The sequence below is a fragment of the Accipiter gentilis genome, chromosome 2 (assembly GCF_929443795.1).
Source record: "Accipiter gentilis chromosome 2, bAccGen1.1, whole genome shotgun sequence".
Taxonomy (NCBI): domain Eukaryota; kingdom Metazoa; phylum Chordata; class Aves; order Accipitriformes; family Accipitridae; genus Astur; species Astur gentilis.
In genome coordinates this window covers 17,628,464-17,647,527 of record NC_064881.1, presented here as the reverse complement: position 1 = coordinate 17,647,527, position 19,064 = coordinate 17,628,464, and the positions used below count along the sequence as shown (strand labels likewise).

The window sequence follows — 19,064 nt, the reverse complement described above, 5'->3', positions numbered from 1 at the left end:
TTGCCTTTCAGACAATAGATGTCTCCTCTTTGGCTCCTGATATTCCAGACACGGAATACACTGTTAGAAAAGACAACATGCCAAAGAGTTATTGGGTGGTCAGGGTTTCTACTGCAGCTAGGAGCTGTACATGCTGCAGGCTTGAGCTGGATTCCTGTCAGTGACCAGGAGTGAAAGAAAAGGCTCCACCTCTGATCACTGCAGATACACATTCTCTGCATTTGCAGAAGATAAAGAAAGCGGAATGAACCAGATGTTCACGTCAGTGAGCTAAGACTCAGTATATATAATCCATCAAGACACATAACTTTCAGTTTCAGGACACTATCTATAATACATACTGATCATACTTCATCAAAAGTCTAAAGAAAATGAATTTACACTTACAGAAAGAGCACAGCACTGGAAGAGAAAAAAAACAAAGCTAAATTCAAGCCAGCTGGCAACATCTTTTAGACAAGCTAGACAAATTTAATTTACTTTGTCCAGAATCTCTCTATTCTCTCTCTGGTCTTGCTTCACTTAGATGCAATGAATCTTCATTTCTGTTCTACCTAAAATGCTTCTCATTAAGTTCATCAGGAGACAAATTTAGCTATTATTTCCTTGTTATGTCCTTCAGAGTGAACGCTTAATTTTCAATCTCTCCTTCATAAAGATTTTGCATTCAGAGAGAGTTCAGCCACGAGTATCTAGTTCATTTGGAAACACATATTAAAAATCTAAAAGGCATTAGATTTCCAATTTTTATAATCATATAAACTACACGATAAATTTGTGTATGTAGCATTGCAGTCTGGTTTTACTGTCACTTCTTTAAACACAAAGCAATGTATCAAATACCTAGCATTGAAAACAGGAAAACAGTTTTTCACCTGCTTTATAAATATCCCACTCACCAAAAAGAAAATATTTTCACAGAATCACTCTCTGAAACCTGTAACTCTCCTCAGGTTACTCCTTTCTGAATTTGACGGCAGTGACAAAAACTGTTAATGTTGCTCATTAAGATGTCACTCACTGAAGTGGATAGACATGAGGGAAAGGAGAGTAAGACTAAAAAAATCACAGGACAACAGCGCACAAGGTCAAACAGTATAAGCTTCTTAACCACATGAGCAATTTGGTTCGAAAAAGCTTTCCCCCTGGAAACAGGGAAGGAAGGAATCTGGCAGTTTTAAGGTGGATTTCAATGCTTTTATTACAGGAATTGCTATATGATCTGGTCTTTGAGATAATGCAGGTATTGTCTTGAGGACCCATCAGTTTATTCCAGTGACAGACCTTTCATAGTAATTAACTATCTCTAAGTGGATATGTCCTTTATGTCATTGTATCTCATTTATACCAAAGCAACTATTAAAGAATTTTAGTTCAGCCTGAAGCCATGACTGCCATCACATCTATTTTCTGCCTTGACTAAATTATGCAGGATACAGAAAACATCAGCCTGCCAAGAAGCCTGCAGCTTGAGAGGCTGCTGTGCGTGTGTACATGCATGTATAAATAAAAAAGATGTTATATTCCTCAGACAGATTTTGTTCCATGCTTGCATAAATTCTAGGGGCAGAAATAGTTTCCTTTTTCTTGTCTTTTTAAAAATTAAAAGAAACAAGAACACCCAACAACATGAAAACCTCATGGATTATAACATCCGTGAAAAAAGAATTAAATTAATTTTGCCATCATTCTGTGGAGGCAATAAATACAGGAGGCTTCAGACAGAGAATCTATTTGAAGTTACATTGTAAATGAAACACTTTAAAATGACAAATATTACATTCAGCGTAATCAGATGTTCAATGTAATGAGGGTAGTTAGCCAAATCATTTGTCATTAGATTCACTGATTATAATTGCTTCCTTAGCATAACAGACTTGCATTTACCTCCTAAAACGACATCCAAGAATGCAGCAACATAAGGAAAAAAACCACAAAAAATGGCCTTTTCCCTTTACTGCTTGCTTTAATTTTTCTTCTATTACGGCTGTACAACAGGCTACAAAAGTAACCACCAATAACCCTGGACACAGCTGACTTCAAAGAAGAGTTCCAAATCACACAGAATCGTAGGCAGGAAGGAAGGAACATTTTTTCCAGACCTTCTTTGTCTACTGATGCACAGACAAGTCAATTACTACACAGTGGTAATTAGCACCCACACCAGTGGTGGGGATGGATAGCAATCCTCAGCTGTCTTTCCCACAGCATGATCCTAACTCTGGAGTGAAGAACTGGGTCATCATATAGTGAGGGGTGTCACAAGAAAGAGCCATGCTGGGGATAAAAGAAAAGCTACAGGAAAGTAGAGCTTTCCTAACCTCACCCTCATCTATTATTTTGCTTACTTCCCTCTGATTATTCCCAATCCAAGCCACCATAACATCGGGAACGAAATTTTAAAGGTGTTTAGATGTCTAAATGCAAGCATAGGTGTTGAAGAGGCATTAAAAATGCTTATGAACCTAAAAGCCAGTGATTTCACTAATTTCTCATCAGCTAAAAATTATCTGTATAGATAGTTTTGGAATCCAAACAGGTATATTAATGTGCGGTTTTAGGTACCTATATTTCACCAGTCAACAATGCGCAGCGAAGCATACTGCAGAGACCCAGAAGCTGGAAGCACACTTGGTACAGGCACAGCCCTGCACCCAACTGAATGACCTGCACCCTGAACATCCTCTCTACCTTTGAGATACATCCTTCACGTGCACAGGTATGTCCAGGAAAAAACTCTTAAAGACTATATGTGCCTGGACTTCTCTGATTAAGAAACTAACCAGGAGCACCTGTAGAAAATTGCATTTTACTAGAATGTCATAGGAGCAACCCTTTTTTTTCCAAGAAAGAGAATTCACAGACACAAAAAAAAAAAAAAAAAGACTAATCTGATAAAATGTCAAATACTCACAGAGAAAGGAAGACTGGAGGAGCAAGCTTCCTTACTACTGTAGACTGAAAGTCCCATCCTGGGCTATCAAGCCCAAACCTCCAATAGCTTGGACAAATATTACAGAAGTTGACATTCCTACACTCATCAAGGTCCATTTTAACAAATAGCTTACTTTTTGCAGGAAACTAATCCAATACCTGATTTCTCTGAGGATGAAAACTGTTCTCATATCCAACTAAATGTTTTATCTTAAAGTCCAAGGATTGGCTGAGTTGTGGCCATTCAGCTAACCTGTCAGGGTCTGTGCCAGCTTCCAACAGGCCTGCATCGCAACCAATCTTTTAGTTGCAGTTAATGACCATAAGTTTTATTTCTATGCAATGTAATAACTACCATACTGAATCCCACTCTGCAGGAAAGAGAGCTGTACCAAATATAAAAATCATACTCAAAGGACAGAATATATTTTAACTAAGTAATTCTTAAAGCAGTAATGCTTCAAAAATTACAATTAAAGTTTACCCTTTTTTTTTTTTACAATTACGTGACTCAAGATTTGCAAAAGAATACTTAAATCAACTAAGCAGTCCAAGTAAATATAGTGCGTTTGTGAGTTTCTGTTATTCCTATCAGTATTTGCAGTTATGGATTCAAACACCATTGTGCCCTGCACTGTTGAAACAAATGGTCTCTGGTATCTGTAAAAGCAAAAGGACTGATTCAGGATAGAAAAAGCCTATTCAAATGGCAAAGAGTACCAAAGGAGGATGATGGGGAAAAGTGGGAGGAGGCAGGAGAATACAGAATGGTCTCACTTAACATCAGCCTCTGTACAGGTTAGACACACAAGTTCTTTCTGGTCCTTTTCTAAATTAGAAGACAACTGCTGAGCTATCAAACACATAGTAATAGAGATCTTTAAAATCTTTGCTGACCTAATTACTTTCACTTGGTTGTACTGCATGTTTCTCATTAGCAAACAGTTTGATGAGCTTAAATTTACATTGCTGGCAACTACTAGCAGCAGCTTAACTTGCACACAGAATTTGAGTGTAACTTTCTTTTCCTTATCAGTGTCAGAGAAACCGAATTGGTAAACTATAAAAATAAGTGTAATCTGGCTGACTGTGAAAAAGGAATCCAGTGCAATTAAGAATATTTGTGGGCCAGATGCTGAAGACTTCCCAGCAGTTTCAGAAATTTCATAAATTAGGTATTCATTGTTGGGAGTTTTTAAAATAACATCTTTATTCCAATAAAGTACTTCCTACATATTGCTGGGGTAGGGGGTGTTGCCTCAGGAGTTGTAGAAAACCTCAACTTTAGCTGGCCTTAGAATAAAAGTTCCCTTATGTTATTAATTAGATTCAAATAGCTAGGGTTAAGTCTCTTACAGAAGGTGGAGGGACATTCTCTCCATTCCACATAAGCATGAAATTCTATAACCAATTTTGAACTGTCTTTCATGTATTCTCATAAAAATGATAATCTTATCATTACTATTTCATAGTTGAGGTAGTATTTGCAAAAGCCCTAAAGCAAGAACCATGAAAGACAGAAGCTCTTATGATGCTCAAATCAGTGTCAAGGAGGACAATTTTGCACCTGGATTTATTGTACTACTTCTGATATTGTGGAAAAGCTAGTCACAGTTCCATAGTTATGAATGAATTTTGCAATAAAAGCAAGGATTCAGCTTCTTGACTTCACATGATGGATAAAGGTTATCCTTCCTGAAACCCACTGAAAATTTACTAATATGTCTTTTAATTCATTCAAATAAATAATTTTTAAATTAACTTTTTTTAAGGAACACACATCAGTATCAGCTTTGTCACGCAAAAGATACCACACTCCTCAAAAATGTTCTATGTACTCAAACTTTAACAAGACTTTACCACAAGAAATTAAGAGGTAGCTGAGCAAAGGTACTACTCATTTTTAATTTTACTGTCCTACTTGGGTACATCCCAAGTTAGGCCAAAATCTCGGTTTGTAAGTGGGACCATACACAACGAAGTGGTCTCATCTGTTTCACATTATTAGAGCGTCGGGAATAAAAGCAGCTGAACTTGTATCAAGAGTTCTCATCAACAGATGGCTCGCCTGCAGTGTCGCTGCCAACCAGTGGTTTCATTCCCACTAGTTCCCATCTTCTCCCACTACTTTTTCCTTTGTTCTTGCTCCCATTTGCCTTCTGCTGCTGTAGCAATGGAGAGATTGTAAGATGGTCATCAGATGGTCATTTCACAAGCAAGCAATGCACTCTGTTTCTATGGAGAAAGAATGGTTAATGGATTGTGTCTTGAATGACTTATTTTATTACCGATTAGGTGGTTCTGCACAGAGGATTTCTTCCACGTGAAAAGTTTAAAATAGTATTATTGCACTTGAGTATGTTTCCAGGGAATATTCAATTTCACCTTTTTGTTCTTCAGAGCAATTATCCAAATGTTAATATCTTTTGCTGCTGTAGTTACTTTATTAGATTCTCCTGGCCAAACACCTACACAGGCTAGCAAATGGCAGAACAAGAATGAAGCATCTGCTTTTCTGTTTCTCCTCTTCACGTTATGTCAGTGAATTCCTGAAGCTGTTTGTGCCTCATTTAAGAAATGGGTAGAGTTCACCAGAAAGCAACAAAAAAATCAATTACTGAATGTTCTCATCAGACATTAGATGGCTGGAAAAAAATCCAAAATTTTCCTATTCTTGTGACTGGACAGAGCTACCCATGGTAATTTTTGTTGAATGTTAACTTTTTCACAGTAACTTCTTGCAAAACCAGGCCTTGGAGGTTAGCAACTTATGAGAGCTGAGTCACAGCACCATAAGAGGAATGTACCTCATTAGAGCCACAGCATGAATGGAGGTCCTAACACATGACATAAGGAAGGTCAGGGAACACTAGAGCATAAAGTCAGGAAGAATTTCTTCTAAGGATTTTCATAGGGGCTAAATTGGGCCTATTCATAGAAAAACAGCACAAAAAGTCTTGCCTTGTCCAACTGATAGAAATCTCTTTCCAACACTAGCTGACCTCATCTAGGCCAAATACTGGCATGACCAAGGCTTCCTGTAAAACTGATCTATAACATAAGCCTTGTCAAATAATACTCAGGAGGAACTTTTTTTTCTAAATAGGAAGTATTAATACAAGAAGGTAGAAAACAGACTAAATAAATACTACATTTGTCATTAACATAGAAGTGCACCAACACAGATGTCACAACAAAATTAAATATACAGTACTCACTGAATACAACTGGCTTTAAAATCACTTTTACATAGCACTGCTTAGATTAAAACAGAATCTAGAAAGTCCACTGCTTTGATAACACAAACATAGAGAAATACTTTTGCAAGATCCATGAAGAAAACCTTCCAATGACAGGAGTGGGCCAACAGGTGAAGGAATTGGAAAAAGAGACCCTCATTTATCCTCTTTCCCCTTCTCCATTGTCCTTAACCTCTTTTTTTAGATCCTGTTCTCTGCTGCCTTTAAAAGCTGCCTAACTGTTCTAGTGAAATGATAATGTTTCCATCTGATTCAAGAATTTTAAAAGTGAATAGATGTGATTTTACTGCAGTCCTTTTCACTCTTTTTCTTCAACTCATGTGCAAGTAAGTGTACTCAAACAGGTGTTTTTCACAGATACAGTGAGACACAAGGGCGATCTATGTACACATCTTCATTATTTTACTTCATAACTAATAGATTATTTTGCATAGCAGAAATTGTGTCTTTATGTGCAACTTCTTAATGAAATACTTACTGAAATACACAGCTGCATAATCTTTACATACACTGGCAAGTATGCACTCTCTAACCCATACCCGAAGCTGAAGCAGGCATCCAGATAGGTTTATATTCCCATTAGTATGGTGGGCGGTGGGGAGGAAGATGCTCAGCTTTGAGGAAAACACTATTTTTTAAGTCCTATTCTGTAGAATTAGGTAAATATGGTCTGCAAAATCAGATCATAATGATTAGCAATTCTGATATGCCATTTGTCATCAAGTAGACATTTCCTTTTCTATATGCATTAGTACAACAACCTGGAGGCAAGTACAGCTACAGCTTTCAAGGGAAAACAGTTTTTTAAGTATCTTAACAGTGCACAAATCAAAGAAGTCAGAACCATGAATCCTGGATCTTACTCAATCGTGCACCGAGAAACAACCACATACAATGCACTTCAGTTTAAAGATGTGTCATAGAAAATGAGCTGAAAAGCAAAAGTTGGTAATCTAATCTCAGGAATGTTGGTTTATTACCCACCGTAGTTTCTGGTTATACTGCTTGACTTTTTCTAGTGAGGCTGCATTAATCTGAGCTTGAAATTCTTCTACCGAGACGCTGTCTCTGTAATAATATCCTTCCATGCTCTCCAATGCTGTGAAAAGAGAAAGGAGAATGGAGATGAGAAAAATCAGTATTAAATATTTAGTATTCGCCTTCTTTGTAGCTTTGTTCACACACTAGTGAATTACTTTTTAACCTTGAGGCTGTGACCCCACTGTGGATTGCTGAGCCGTTTCCATATGTCATCAAATTCATACAGATCTCTCTTTAAGATTTCATTTACAAGAAAAATTATATTTCTTGCCCTGTGGAAAACATAAAGGAGAATGCTAGTTTCAGTTCTGTTGCTCTAATTAAAGTACTCCTGCCCTGTGAATGCAAATGTGGTTTTTAGTTCTGATATATCCTGGAAGAAAACAGTAGAATGAGCTGGGGTAGAGGAAAGAAAGGATTAATGTACCAGCTACTTTCACAGAGGGAGACCTAAGAACTTCTTACAAAGCCCAATTTTGGGAGATGTGGAGCATTTGAACCTCTAGTTATTCCCACTGACAATGTGAATGCCTTCTTCTGGATCAAGTAAAGCAAACTCCTTGGATCTCTGAAAATGCCCTATAAGCATCTTTTCAGGGATTGGATAAGTTTCTAAAGTCAAATACATGACTATGTCCACCTTTGTTGTACTCACTTCATCAAAGAAAGGATGAATATTGCTACAAGAACTCAGGAACTAACCAAAGACTTCCATTACAGGAAGGATCGTATGTCCTTCTCATACGATCCCTGCACAGAAATTAATAGCAGGAAAAAAGGAACACACTACCATTCCATTTTGGGATGCTCTTCTTAGCAATAGTTTTCAAAAAGAAAGAAAGAAAGAAAAAAAAGAACATTTCCCTAGCTCCTTCAATTTAGATAATCAGGACAGTTTAACCTGTTCTTCAGCCGAGTCAAATCAAGTGTTTGAAAGGCTCTCAAGAAAATTTGGACTGGAAAAATCAAGATCTTCACATTAAGAGGCTAACAATAAAACACAGGCTCTTGGTGAAATAGTTTTTTGGGGGAGAAGCACTAAAGATTTTACAATTAGGAATATTGCCACTTTAATAATCCATACACATTCTAAGAATTCATCACCCTATCAGAAAATGCAAGCAATAAGCAGAGTTCTGACGGAAACATGCTGCTGTCTTACAGCTCTAGCTACACACAGAATATTAATTTTGTTTGTACTGCTTAATATGACCAGTTAATAAATAATTCATTCATTGTGAAAGAACATGCAAATTACACTCCCCTTCCGTGCTTTCAGAGTTTGTAATTCTACTTCTCTGCAAAAATATACTAAATTTCAGCAGTCAGACTTGCTTCTTAACTTCCTCGGTGCTAAGTCAGACCAGAAAGCCCCCACAAAAATATCTGCTGAACTTCATTTATAATAGCATGTTAGTGCAAACTGAGTTGATAATCCGTCCTGCTTATTTTACTGGCATAAAGTTGGCTTTATCCAATTAGATTACCCAACTGGGAAACTCAGTCATCTGTCAGGACTGGCTAGAGCACATAGTTCTGCCTCTACAGGCACCACAGGGGATGGCCCCTGCTGGCAGGGAATCCCACCATGTGTGCTTTGACTCTCCCCTTTTTGAAGGCTTTAACAGTTTTCTACATAATATATTAGAAAGGTCTTTTGTGAGGAAGCTTTCCTTACAAACATGACTTGTAGGGTATTCTTGAATCTGAGACAGGATATTATGGTCTGAATGCATAGACAACTGAATGGGAAAACAAAAACCTGGAAGGATGGGTAGGCTCAAAGGGTAGCAGCTAATGGAACATGGTCCACCTAGGGGCCCATTACAAGCAGAATACCACAGGGATCTATACTGTTCAACATCTTTATCATTGACCTGGAGGAGGGAAGTCAAGTTTGCAGCTACTATCAAATTAGGAGAAGCAGTAGATATACTCAAGTGCAGGGCCACCTAGAGAGGGACCTACACAGGCTGGAGGAATGGGCCAGCAGGGACCTTGCGAAACTGAATGAGAACTAATGTCAAATCCTGCACCCGAGAAAGCAGAGCCTAAAGAGCAGCTCTGCTGAGAAGGACCTCAGGGTCATGTTAGACAGCACGCTGAAGATGAGCCTGCAGTGTTCTCTGGCAACCAAGAAGGCCAAGGGCATCCTAAACTGTATTAACATAAGCATGGCTCGTAGACTGAAAGAAGTGCTTGTCCTTACTTTATTCAACGCACATTAGGCAGAATCTTGAATACTGTGTCTAGTTTTGGGCCTCACAGTACACAAGACTTGAGTAGAGGGCCACCAAGATGGTCATGAGGTGGAGCACACACTCTGTGAGGAGAGGCTGATGGACCTGAGCTTGTTCAGCCTGTACAAGTGATGGCTTTGGGGGGACCTACTAGCCAGGTGCCATTAGCTACCAGGAGGTCAACAAGGAGACAGAGCCAGACTCTTCAGAATGGTGCATGCTGGCAGGACAAGAGGCAAGAGAAACCTGGATGCCAAGAGCAATAGCTCAACATTCTCAAACCCCCATCTTGCAAATCAGGATCCTTTTAAATGGAAAAACCCTTTACACTTAAGTATATGGTTGCACAAAACTGTTTTTACAAGTGGAGGGATACATAATATAGCCTGGGTAAACATTTAAAAGCTTTTAAAAACGTCTACAGTTCCAATCCTGAAAATATATAGACTTAAAATTTTAGGCATGGAGCTACGCAACACAGAATAGAGCAACACAGAGATAGACTGATGTGCACCTACTTGTGTCTTTGATAAAGTATTCCAAAAACCGTGATTTTCTAAATGTCCCATTTGAAAACATCATAAACCATTGTATTATAGGCAGGAAACAGCTTAGATCTGTTAAGCTTGGGAAGCAAGCATTCATTTCACAGAGGAACTTACAGAAGATTTCTACATTTGTAGCCAATAAATTTCAGTTAAAGATGGGTATCTACTGAGTTAGTTTGGTGGCAGCCCAGCCAAACCTCCTAGGAAAGGAGCAAAAAATAGAATCCCAATTCATTCATTAATGAGGAAAAAAACCCCAAAATAATGATTTAAACACTAGGATTTAACTTCTTATCCAGGACTACTACTTCTTGGAGTCTAATGGACTATTTTGGATGGGAATCCTTCAAAATTAAAGAAATTTGGTATGATAAGGAACGGAGAAATCTTCTGTATTACTGTAAATTATTAAGCAGATGTAACACTTGAAAATCTTTGCCCTTTTCCTTTAGCTGACTACAGAGATGTTTATCCTAAGACTCAAATATTTTGGGTTTCTGGAAACAGAAAGGGAAAAAATTCTGCAACACGCTGAATCCCCTCCTGATTCTAAAAACATTTGTATTTCCAGTATTTCATCTGAACCGAGGTATTTTCTGTTCTCTTTCATGTTCCTGTTGCCTGCTTTACTGAAATGTGTCTCCTGCTCAGTGTTCTCATTTTCCCCTATGACTGAAATCAATCTGTTCAAAAGGAATCCACTGAAGTCTGTCTTTATTAGTTTGTTTAAAAAAATCAGACTTCAGGGTCTTATTTTTTAAAAATTGTGTGGTTTAAGTTTACAGTAAGTTCAGCTATTTCTTCATGTATCTGTTTGCTATTTCCTTTTACACCCTCCTTATCTATCAGAGACCAAACCTTCCTCGAAACCTTCATTTGTATGTCTGACTTCTGCCTATTCCACATAGACCCTGGAAGCCTTTTGCAAGGTACAGAGTATTTTCAGCTCCCTCTGAAATCAAAGGCGGCTCAAGGCAATCAGCACCTCGCATTCACCATTTCAGTGAATCAAACTCCACGCTCCTGATGACTGTAATGACACTGCAACTAATGCAGGCTGCCTGCAATTTATGAATAGTCTGAACATCAGCGCCACCATTCATCACTTCGGTAACGTTTGCAGTGTCATAACTACAAAAGCCTGCAAACGTTATTTCAGTCTTCATAACTTTTTAAAGAGACAGAATTCTCAAGGGATAACAATTTAGAGGACTTTAGTCCTTAAATCTAAAGTAACAGGAAAAGATTATGATCACATTTGGAATGCAGAACACTTTTAAAAGCAAGTTGCATGGTCTGACTATTGTCCGCTAATGTCTACAAAGAACAAAACATTGATGAAAGAGGATTCATTCTTTGGTGTTGGAATCATATAACAGGTATAAACTTAGAAATGTATACCCATGCTTCTATTTTTTTATCACAAATCTCAGCATTTCTTAAATTCACATTTTAATTCAAAGTTCTCAATAAATGCCCACATTAAACAACATATTTAAATATAAGCATTGTACCCTAATACTTATGAAGGATTTAAATCAGAGCGAATGAGTAGGGTTTCAAAGAGAGTTAAATATTATGCAAAAGAATTAGGGGGGGGAGGGTCAGGAATTAAAACTCAGCTTACCTTGTGAAAAAAGTACTGGGTGGATTTTAAATCCCCCTCCATTCTTCAGCCTTTGAGGAAGCTGTTCAAAATGGTAACTATCAAGGTAGAAGTAAACCTTCAGGGTTTGCCGGCTTCCTTCTGCTTGGTATGTGATTGGTACATCTAAGAATACAGTCAGTGTAATTATTTCATAAAAAGCAATGACACGTCCTTTTCCAGAAACTGTTGCACCCAAAATTCACACACTTAGATAAAATCACTGCAGACACAAAACTAACACATGCAGTATTTTACATTATACTCAGTGTTGCTGTGGTCACTTTTGGACTATCCATTATCAGGAAGTAGATAAACAGAAAAGCAGTGACTGTCAGTGACAGCAAAAATACTGAGCAAATAATGTATTTAGAAACATCCTACTTGTATTCCCCATAAATCTGAAGAAACATCTACATACAGCACATAGTTTGAAATCACTGGAAGAATGCCTTTAGCCATATTTCATATGCCTTCCTCAGGTGCACAATGTATCAGGTCAGTGTGATTATACAGAGTCAGACTCTCCTCAGATTTGTGTGGGATAGAACACAAGTAAATACACAGTAGCTTCCAGCATATTAATTAAATTATTATTAAACATCAGGACTCAAGTGAGAAAACAAATATATTATGGTAAAATATATAAAACTGTAAGAGCAGATTTCATTACACTTTGACAAACTAAATGTCATAATACATCAACTGGCGTAGAGTTCAGGGCAACTAGCAGTATCATTTTGCAGTTACAGTGATTCCCCAACATATATTGTCTGTTTTATGCTAGATGATTAACATGTAATGACCATTAGGAAAAGTTGACGGAAATTTTCCATTTAGCTAAATCTCCCAGAGGAAGTCAGTTTAATTCAGCTTAAGCTTTTTCCTGTTTAAGTATCTTTTCCATACGTAAGTCTCCAAGTTGAAAGCAGTAGCAATAAAATTTAGTGATTTGCATTAATAATATTATTACGTAGTTTTTACACTGCGTGCATAAACTATTTTATACCTAAATGGAAAGGATTCCAAAGGCGCATTTTCGATGTTCTTGGTAATAAGAAAAAGAGGGGGTTTGTTTCATTTATTATGCACAATCATAAATGGTAAAACCAAATTTGCCAGTTCCTTGTCTTCTGTAACCACAGTCATGATGGCTGTGGTGGAAGCACTTAAACCAAAAGGAAATACAGCGTTTATTACAATCCTAGAACACATGGACTTTCCATTTATCTCTGTTTTAGCACAGACACCTCAGTTGGAAGATACAGCAATATGAACCGTTCATGACACAGGCATAGGGTTAACTCCCCATCAGGATGCCCTCCTGTAACTCCAGTGCCATGTTGTTACCTGGCTTGGCAGGGCTGCTTTTTAAAACAAACACTCTGAACAGGGTCCTTACTTGAATTGTACAGAAATAAACACGGTCTTATACAGGCTAATTCCTACCTGACTACCAGCCCTGCCCTACTGAATTCATTGGAGCACGGGAAGCTTTGTGGAGGAGCTTTATGTCTTCTGGTTTTGGTTATTGCAGAAGTTCTCTCACATGTGGTCTCGATTCGGCAAGGGAATTGTTTTAGAAAAGCTTGATGTGAAGCAGACATGCTTTCCTCCCTTCCCAGGGGAGTTATGATACTTAGGAAAAAATGAGGGCTTTTTGCTCACTAAACAAAGTTTACTGCAGGAAAATCTCTACTGGCTGAAACATATTAATAAAGAACTGGCTGAAAATGAGTGAAGGGTATAAACAGCAGACTGCGAAGACAGTCCCTTCCTGCGAGTTGGGTGAGTACTGGGAGGAAAGGTTCAGGACCTTGATCATCTGCACCAGTGGGTCTCTGAGGAAGTTTCTTGCACTATTTAAAGCTATCCTAATAGTGTTTGCCATCTTTCAAGGAACTCTTCCAAAAATCTATTTTGTCTTTCAGACAATAAATGAAACGTTTTTTATGCTTCTCCATCTCATCTCAGTTGCATTTATCTATTAAGACCTTCAAGCTTATTTTACACGACTCTTCAATAACAACTAGATCTTCCAGGGACTTTCCTGATGAAGTCATGTACTCCCAATGGAAAATTCGGTTAAGCAAACAGTTTTGTCCCCAAGGTTACTGACGTTGCCAGATAATGACTCTGCATTGTCACTGATGTTAGCTGTATTTCAGGAAATCTAGGAATATTAGGAGGGCTACAGATGTACTAATTCTCCATAATCCCAAATTATATAATACTCCCTGTGGGAGGTAATGTTCTAGGAGAGAAAAATGTTACAAATACAGAAAATGTTTCTCAACAGTAAAGCCCAGATACAAATTATAATTACTCACTGGCAACTAGTGGTTCTGGCTCTGATTGTCTGAAGTAAAAAGTAACTTTTTCCAAGTCAAACAGTGCAACCAATGTATCTTCTAGCATGGCTTGCTCATCAGCCTAAAAAAGGCAAAAGAAAAAGTGAACCGGTCATTTCAGCCAGATGTTTTCCCTACAAGAAATAATATGAGAGCAGGACATAAACATAGCTACAGAATGTTGCACAACATTTCACTGATGCAGTGTATAACCTAATTAACTCCTAGATAATGTAAATATCTTTGCTTCTATTGGCACCTTCCCTTTTATTACTAGTCCAAGATTACTGAAATAAATGTTATCATTTCACATAGTAAATTAATAGGTAATTTATAGCTACCATTACTTTTCATGGCTTTTAATCAAACAATACTGTAATTATTCTTTATGTAAGATACCAGACTTCAACAGCTTGTCTTGACACCAGATCTAGCTTGTAAATTAACAGAGGGGAAATGTGAAAAACAAATTCTTCTTTTTAGCAATTTTCTTTAAAAAAATGCCATAACTTTAGCATTTCATTTATAAAACACAGATGAGAGTTCATTGCATCCACTCTAAGCACCAATAATTGAACCAGTAGCTCAGAATGAGTACAGCTCAGGGTGATTTTTGCACTTTCACCTACAAACCTCTAGATGCAAATCAAGTATGTAGATATGTCAATATTCTGATTTGCACCTATGGTTCACTCTGTGTACTCCTGAGCTAGAGAGACAGCTAAAGAAATACAGACTAATTTACCAAAAAAGCTTCAGGAAGTAAATTACTAACTTCTCAGGACACTTTACTGAACCTTTAAAAAGGAAAATACTAATCTACAAGTATGGTTACCTTGAGTTAAATATGCAGAAATCAATAATAGCTTAAATTAATTTTGTTCTCACCTAGCACCTTAAGTTACCAAGAGCCAAATGGAAATCTGAGGCGTGCATTTTTCTTCCCCTAAGAACTGAAGCAGTAGGAAGGCAAAGAATAATAAACTAGCTGCCTATAAAATGAGAATAAGCTATAGCTCACTGAATTATAGAAAGGAAAAAAAAAAAAAAAGAAAACCACCACATGATTTCCCTGATCTATATATTGAAATAGCATTCCCCCTTGTATTTAGGAAAAAGCAAAGCTGCTAGAAATATTTTGTCTCCTGGTTCAAGTTACGAAGTCTCTGTGGACAGAGCAGTTTTATCAGCACAATAGTCTGAAAACCATTCAGTGACATGGGAAATCTTTGCACAACTGCTCATACTTTACTGAACTCTGGCCATAATGACTGTAATTTCCTTCAAATACCCTTGTTTAAAATAACACGGATCATTTGTAAGCCAAACAGTGCTGAGAAGGTATTGAAAAAGTTGCCTTTAAATACTTTTCACTTGATTGAGAATAGTTAGACAGAAGAGACTAAATTTTATTTTATTTTCAATTCGACAATGCATACTGCTGGTATCTGATTACATGAAAACAGCTAAGTAGCATGCATTTTCACTACAAAGGAAATCTCTACAATCTTGAAAGAAAAAACAGAAGTGTTCAGTGCTGTAAAGACAACGGTTATTTTGTGATAACATGACAACTAAGCACATGGAAAAACATTAGACAGGAGCCAATTGAATTTACTCTTGAACTCTGAGGACTGCAGCACCAGGACATGCTGGTGCTGCATGGTGCTAAAAAGCATCCAGGATTCAAGACATGAACCCAAGCTTCCCTGACTGTGCTTTCTTCACACACCCCTCGTGGATAAAGAGCCCTCCTGTTTCTCTCTCAGGCACTGACTTCACCTGTTTTTAAGCTGCACACCTTGTCCTGACATACACTGTCCCATGCAAGCTCACATCGGTAACTCAACTACCTGTGAAGTAGTTGTTCACACTAGCTCAAGTCCATGCTCTTTAACAGTACCATATGCTAATACTTTACAATTGTGATTTAGAAATACTTTATTTCTATTGATCACTTCTGCTTCTAAAGTTTATCAGGTCATCTTGACAGCAATTTGCTGCCGAGATAGACAAGGCAAGGAAAGAAGACCTTTGATACTAGGAACATAGTCTGTTATTTGCATTGACTTTTATACAGTAGGATGTACCAAATCAGTTATTTTCAGTGAGCAACTTCAGAGGTTGAGAAGACCACCATGGAGCAGACCGTGCAGACTGCTTCACAGTTCTTTGGGTTAGCAGCCACCAGTCTAGTGTGAGAAGCAGCTTAAATAGCTGAAGCAGCACTTTGGATAACTGGGGATTAGGGGACTACAAAGCCATGTCCCTTTTTTAACTGTTTCTTAACCCATGGCTCTTTGCCAAGCCTTGTTAAGAAATAGCAGATTTCCAATTACCCTGACAGGCTAAAAGGATTTGCCCTATGACAGGAGCAAAACAGACTAGCATGTCTACTCCTTCAACTACTGCAGACCTATTGTTTTTTGGGGGAGGGGGTGATAAAATTATCTAAACCAGGTATTTTATTTATCTTGCATTGCTGCTTTTTGCAAACTGAAGTTCTGGTTACCACCTAATACTACACTCACTCCTAAGGAACAGCTATAATAGCAGTGGGGAGTCAAGGGTAAACTCACTATTTGCTAACTCAAAACAAACATAATACTGTCTTTGTGGAAAACATATTTCCCATATCACAAACAAACATTTCCCGTCTCTGTAATTATCTCAATCACAAATTTTCCAAATAGCAGCTAATTAAGTAACAAGCTAAGCACAAAGGACACAGAAAATCACATTTATAACTAAGACACATTTAACCGTGCCCTGGGTTCAGGGAACAAACACAGACTGTGACCAAGCATGCCACATGAGAAGTCTTACCAGGTTAGGCGAGAGCAGGGACTGGAAATGAAGGAGAAGACCTGCACTGGCTATCTGTTCCAGCCACCTTCTGCTGGCCTCTAGTGTCTCCGTTTCATATTCTTTGTTGTTGTCAAACATCTGATTTAAGGCCACCATTAGTTGCTCTGAAAAAGCACAGACTGTGGCCACTAGGCTCTGACAGAAGACCATATCTCGCCTCAGTTGTATCTCGCTGTCTGTGATGGGTAAAAGCCAAAAAAGGAAAAGCAAAAATAGAGCAGTAGATTAATTAACAGCAAAGGAACTGGGTTAGAATTTTTTTCTCTGTCTAAAAAACAAGTCATTTTAATGTAAAGTAAATTACAAAGTTCACAGCCCAATGTTATTCCCAGTAAATAGCACTCCACACCCCAAACTGCCATTTTCTGCATATAAAATAATCTTTTAAATTCTAAAATTATACAGAAATATATTTAAAATCTGGAATTTAAAGTAGTTCTTCATAAACAATGAAGAACTGTATGTTTATCTTGTAGATTTTAATTCACATGCCACCAATTCTATGTACTTTTGATGTTACAAGGTGATGGATGTGAGGCAGATCCCTTTGCTGCAATGTGAGAACCAGCTGGGAACAAACACATTTACTTCCCACAGGAAAGCAAGGATAGTCAGAAGCTCTTAATGTGACTGCATCATCTGGTCAACTCCATAGCTACCAGCTGGGAAGGACAGATGAAGACTGCCTGCTGTAAAGTGCAGACAGGGCATATAGGAGTGCTGCTACCAGAACGCAATCTATCCAAATACAGTATTTTATAAATGCGTAATCTAGAAAATAAGCACAGAGCAGCATCACATATTCAGGAAGCAGCAGAGATTTATGGTGTCAGGGAAGTCCAGGACAGGTCCCTAGGTAGAATTCTATGGAACCATTAGCAGCTGATTCAAATTAGGTACTAGCTAACCTACCAATTTATCCTGGAGGGCACAGGCATTAGATTAGCTAAAGGTCATAAGAGTTAGAAAAGGAAATACGTTCTCAATAAAGCACAAAATTGTAGTGATAAATATTCAGTGCTTCCTTCTCTTTTCTGAAGGTCTTCAAGTATTTTTATCATTATGAGCTGTTAGGCAAACATCAATCACAAATGGTACAGGTAGACTTAATCTTTCTCAGAGCAAGAGAAGAAGATTAGGTGATATTGAGGTCTTTCCAAAGACTAAAATCTTAGTCCTTACTTTTACATTCCTCTGCCTCTCAGAAGCTTAGCTCCTTTTCCACCTTCTCTATAGACCTGGCAAGACTTTAGATGACTGGATAAGTCAGCAGAAATAATTCTGTACTCATAAAATTAATACTGACTTTAAAAATATGCTTTTCTTGGACTCCCAAGTATTTCTCAAAGTAACTCCATTCTGTCTGTTTTCCTCCTGAAATCTTCAGTCTTTTCCTTGACTATTGATAATAGTGACCACTCTTTTACTATCATTTTGATTTCATTTGCCATCCTCTCAGGACCCCAGGAATGACTTCCATAAATGGTCTAATCACTACTGCCTCTGCACTATGACTCATTGCTTTTTGTTTTGATTATTACAATTAAACTCTGTCTCTCCAATCTCTCAAGTTGTGCAGATTCCAGTACAGACAGAATTTTCATATTTAAAAACTCCACCCATCTCTAGCTTCAAAAAGCCCACTGGCTTCTCTGTGGTCAAAAACTTTCCAATGTCACAGAAGCACTCAGGGATTTGAGCCCAACACACATTCTCTCTCCTCGCTTTGCTCAACTTTATCTCTGCCTAACAACAGCTGACTTTCAGTGCCTTCCTCTGTATTACCTCCTTCTGAAGCAGCCCTCTTGTGTCTCCAACACCTCATTTCCAAATCTCATTTGATACTACTCGAATATCAGATACTGCATCCAAGAGCACTTTGGGCTCTTTTTTCAAAAGAATTTTTACACAAAATAAACTACAGAATTTACAAACTTATGAAACCATGTAAATAAGGAAAACTGCTCTAAAAAAATATCAAGTCTGGGGTATTTTCTCAGGTCACTTATTTTAAAACACCTGATGAATTTCTAAAAACTTTTATAATATTTGGACGAAATCTGACAACAAAGAAATGTTATATTCTACTTTATAAAACTGCAGCTACGTGTCATAACAAAATAATGAAATAATAATGCATTCATATAGTGCTACAAGATGGTTAAAATAATCAGCTT

At 37.7% G+C, this 19,064-nt stretch overlaps 1 protein-coding gene across 1 annotated transcript in view; it reads right to left on the bottom strand.

The window, feature by feature from the left end:
* The window catches only part of PREX2 (phosphatidylinositol-3,4,5-trisphosphate dependent Rac exchange factor 2), a 187,157-nt gene that overhangs the window by 33,713 nt on the left and 134,380 nt on the right, over positions 1-19,064 (bottom strand). The window contains exons 33-36 of the mRNA XM_049825355.1: positions 16,846-17,063; positions 13,999-14,101; positions 11,651-11,794; positions 7,179-7,293 (exon numbers count right to left, since the gene is read on the bottom strand). Coding sequence (XP_049681312.1) covers positions 7,179-7,293; positions 11,651-11,794; positions 13,999-14,101; positions 16,846-17,063 — 580 coding nt within the window. The remainder of the gene's footprint in view (positions 1-7,178; positions 7,294-11,650; positions 11,795-13,998; positions 14,102-16,845; positions 17,064-19,064) is intronic.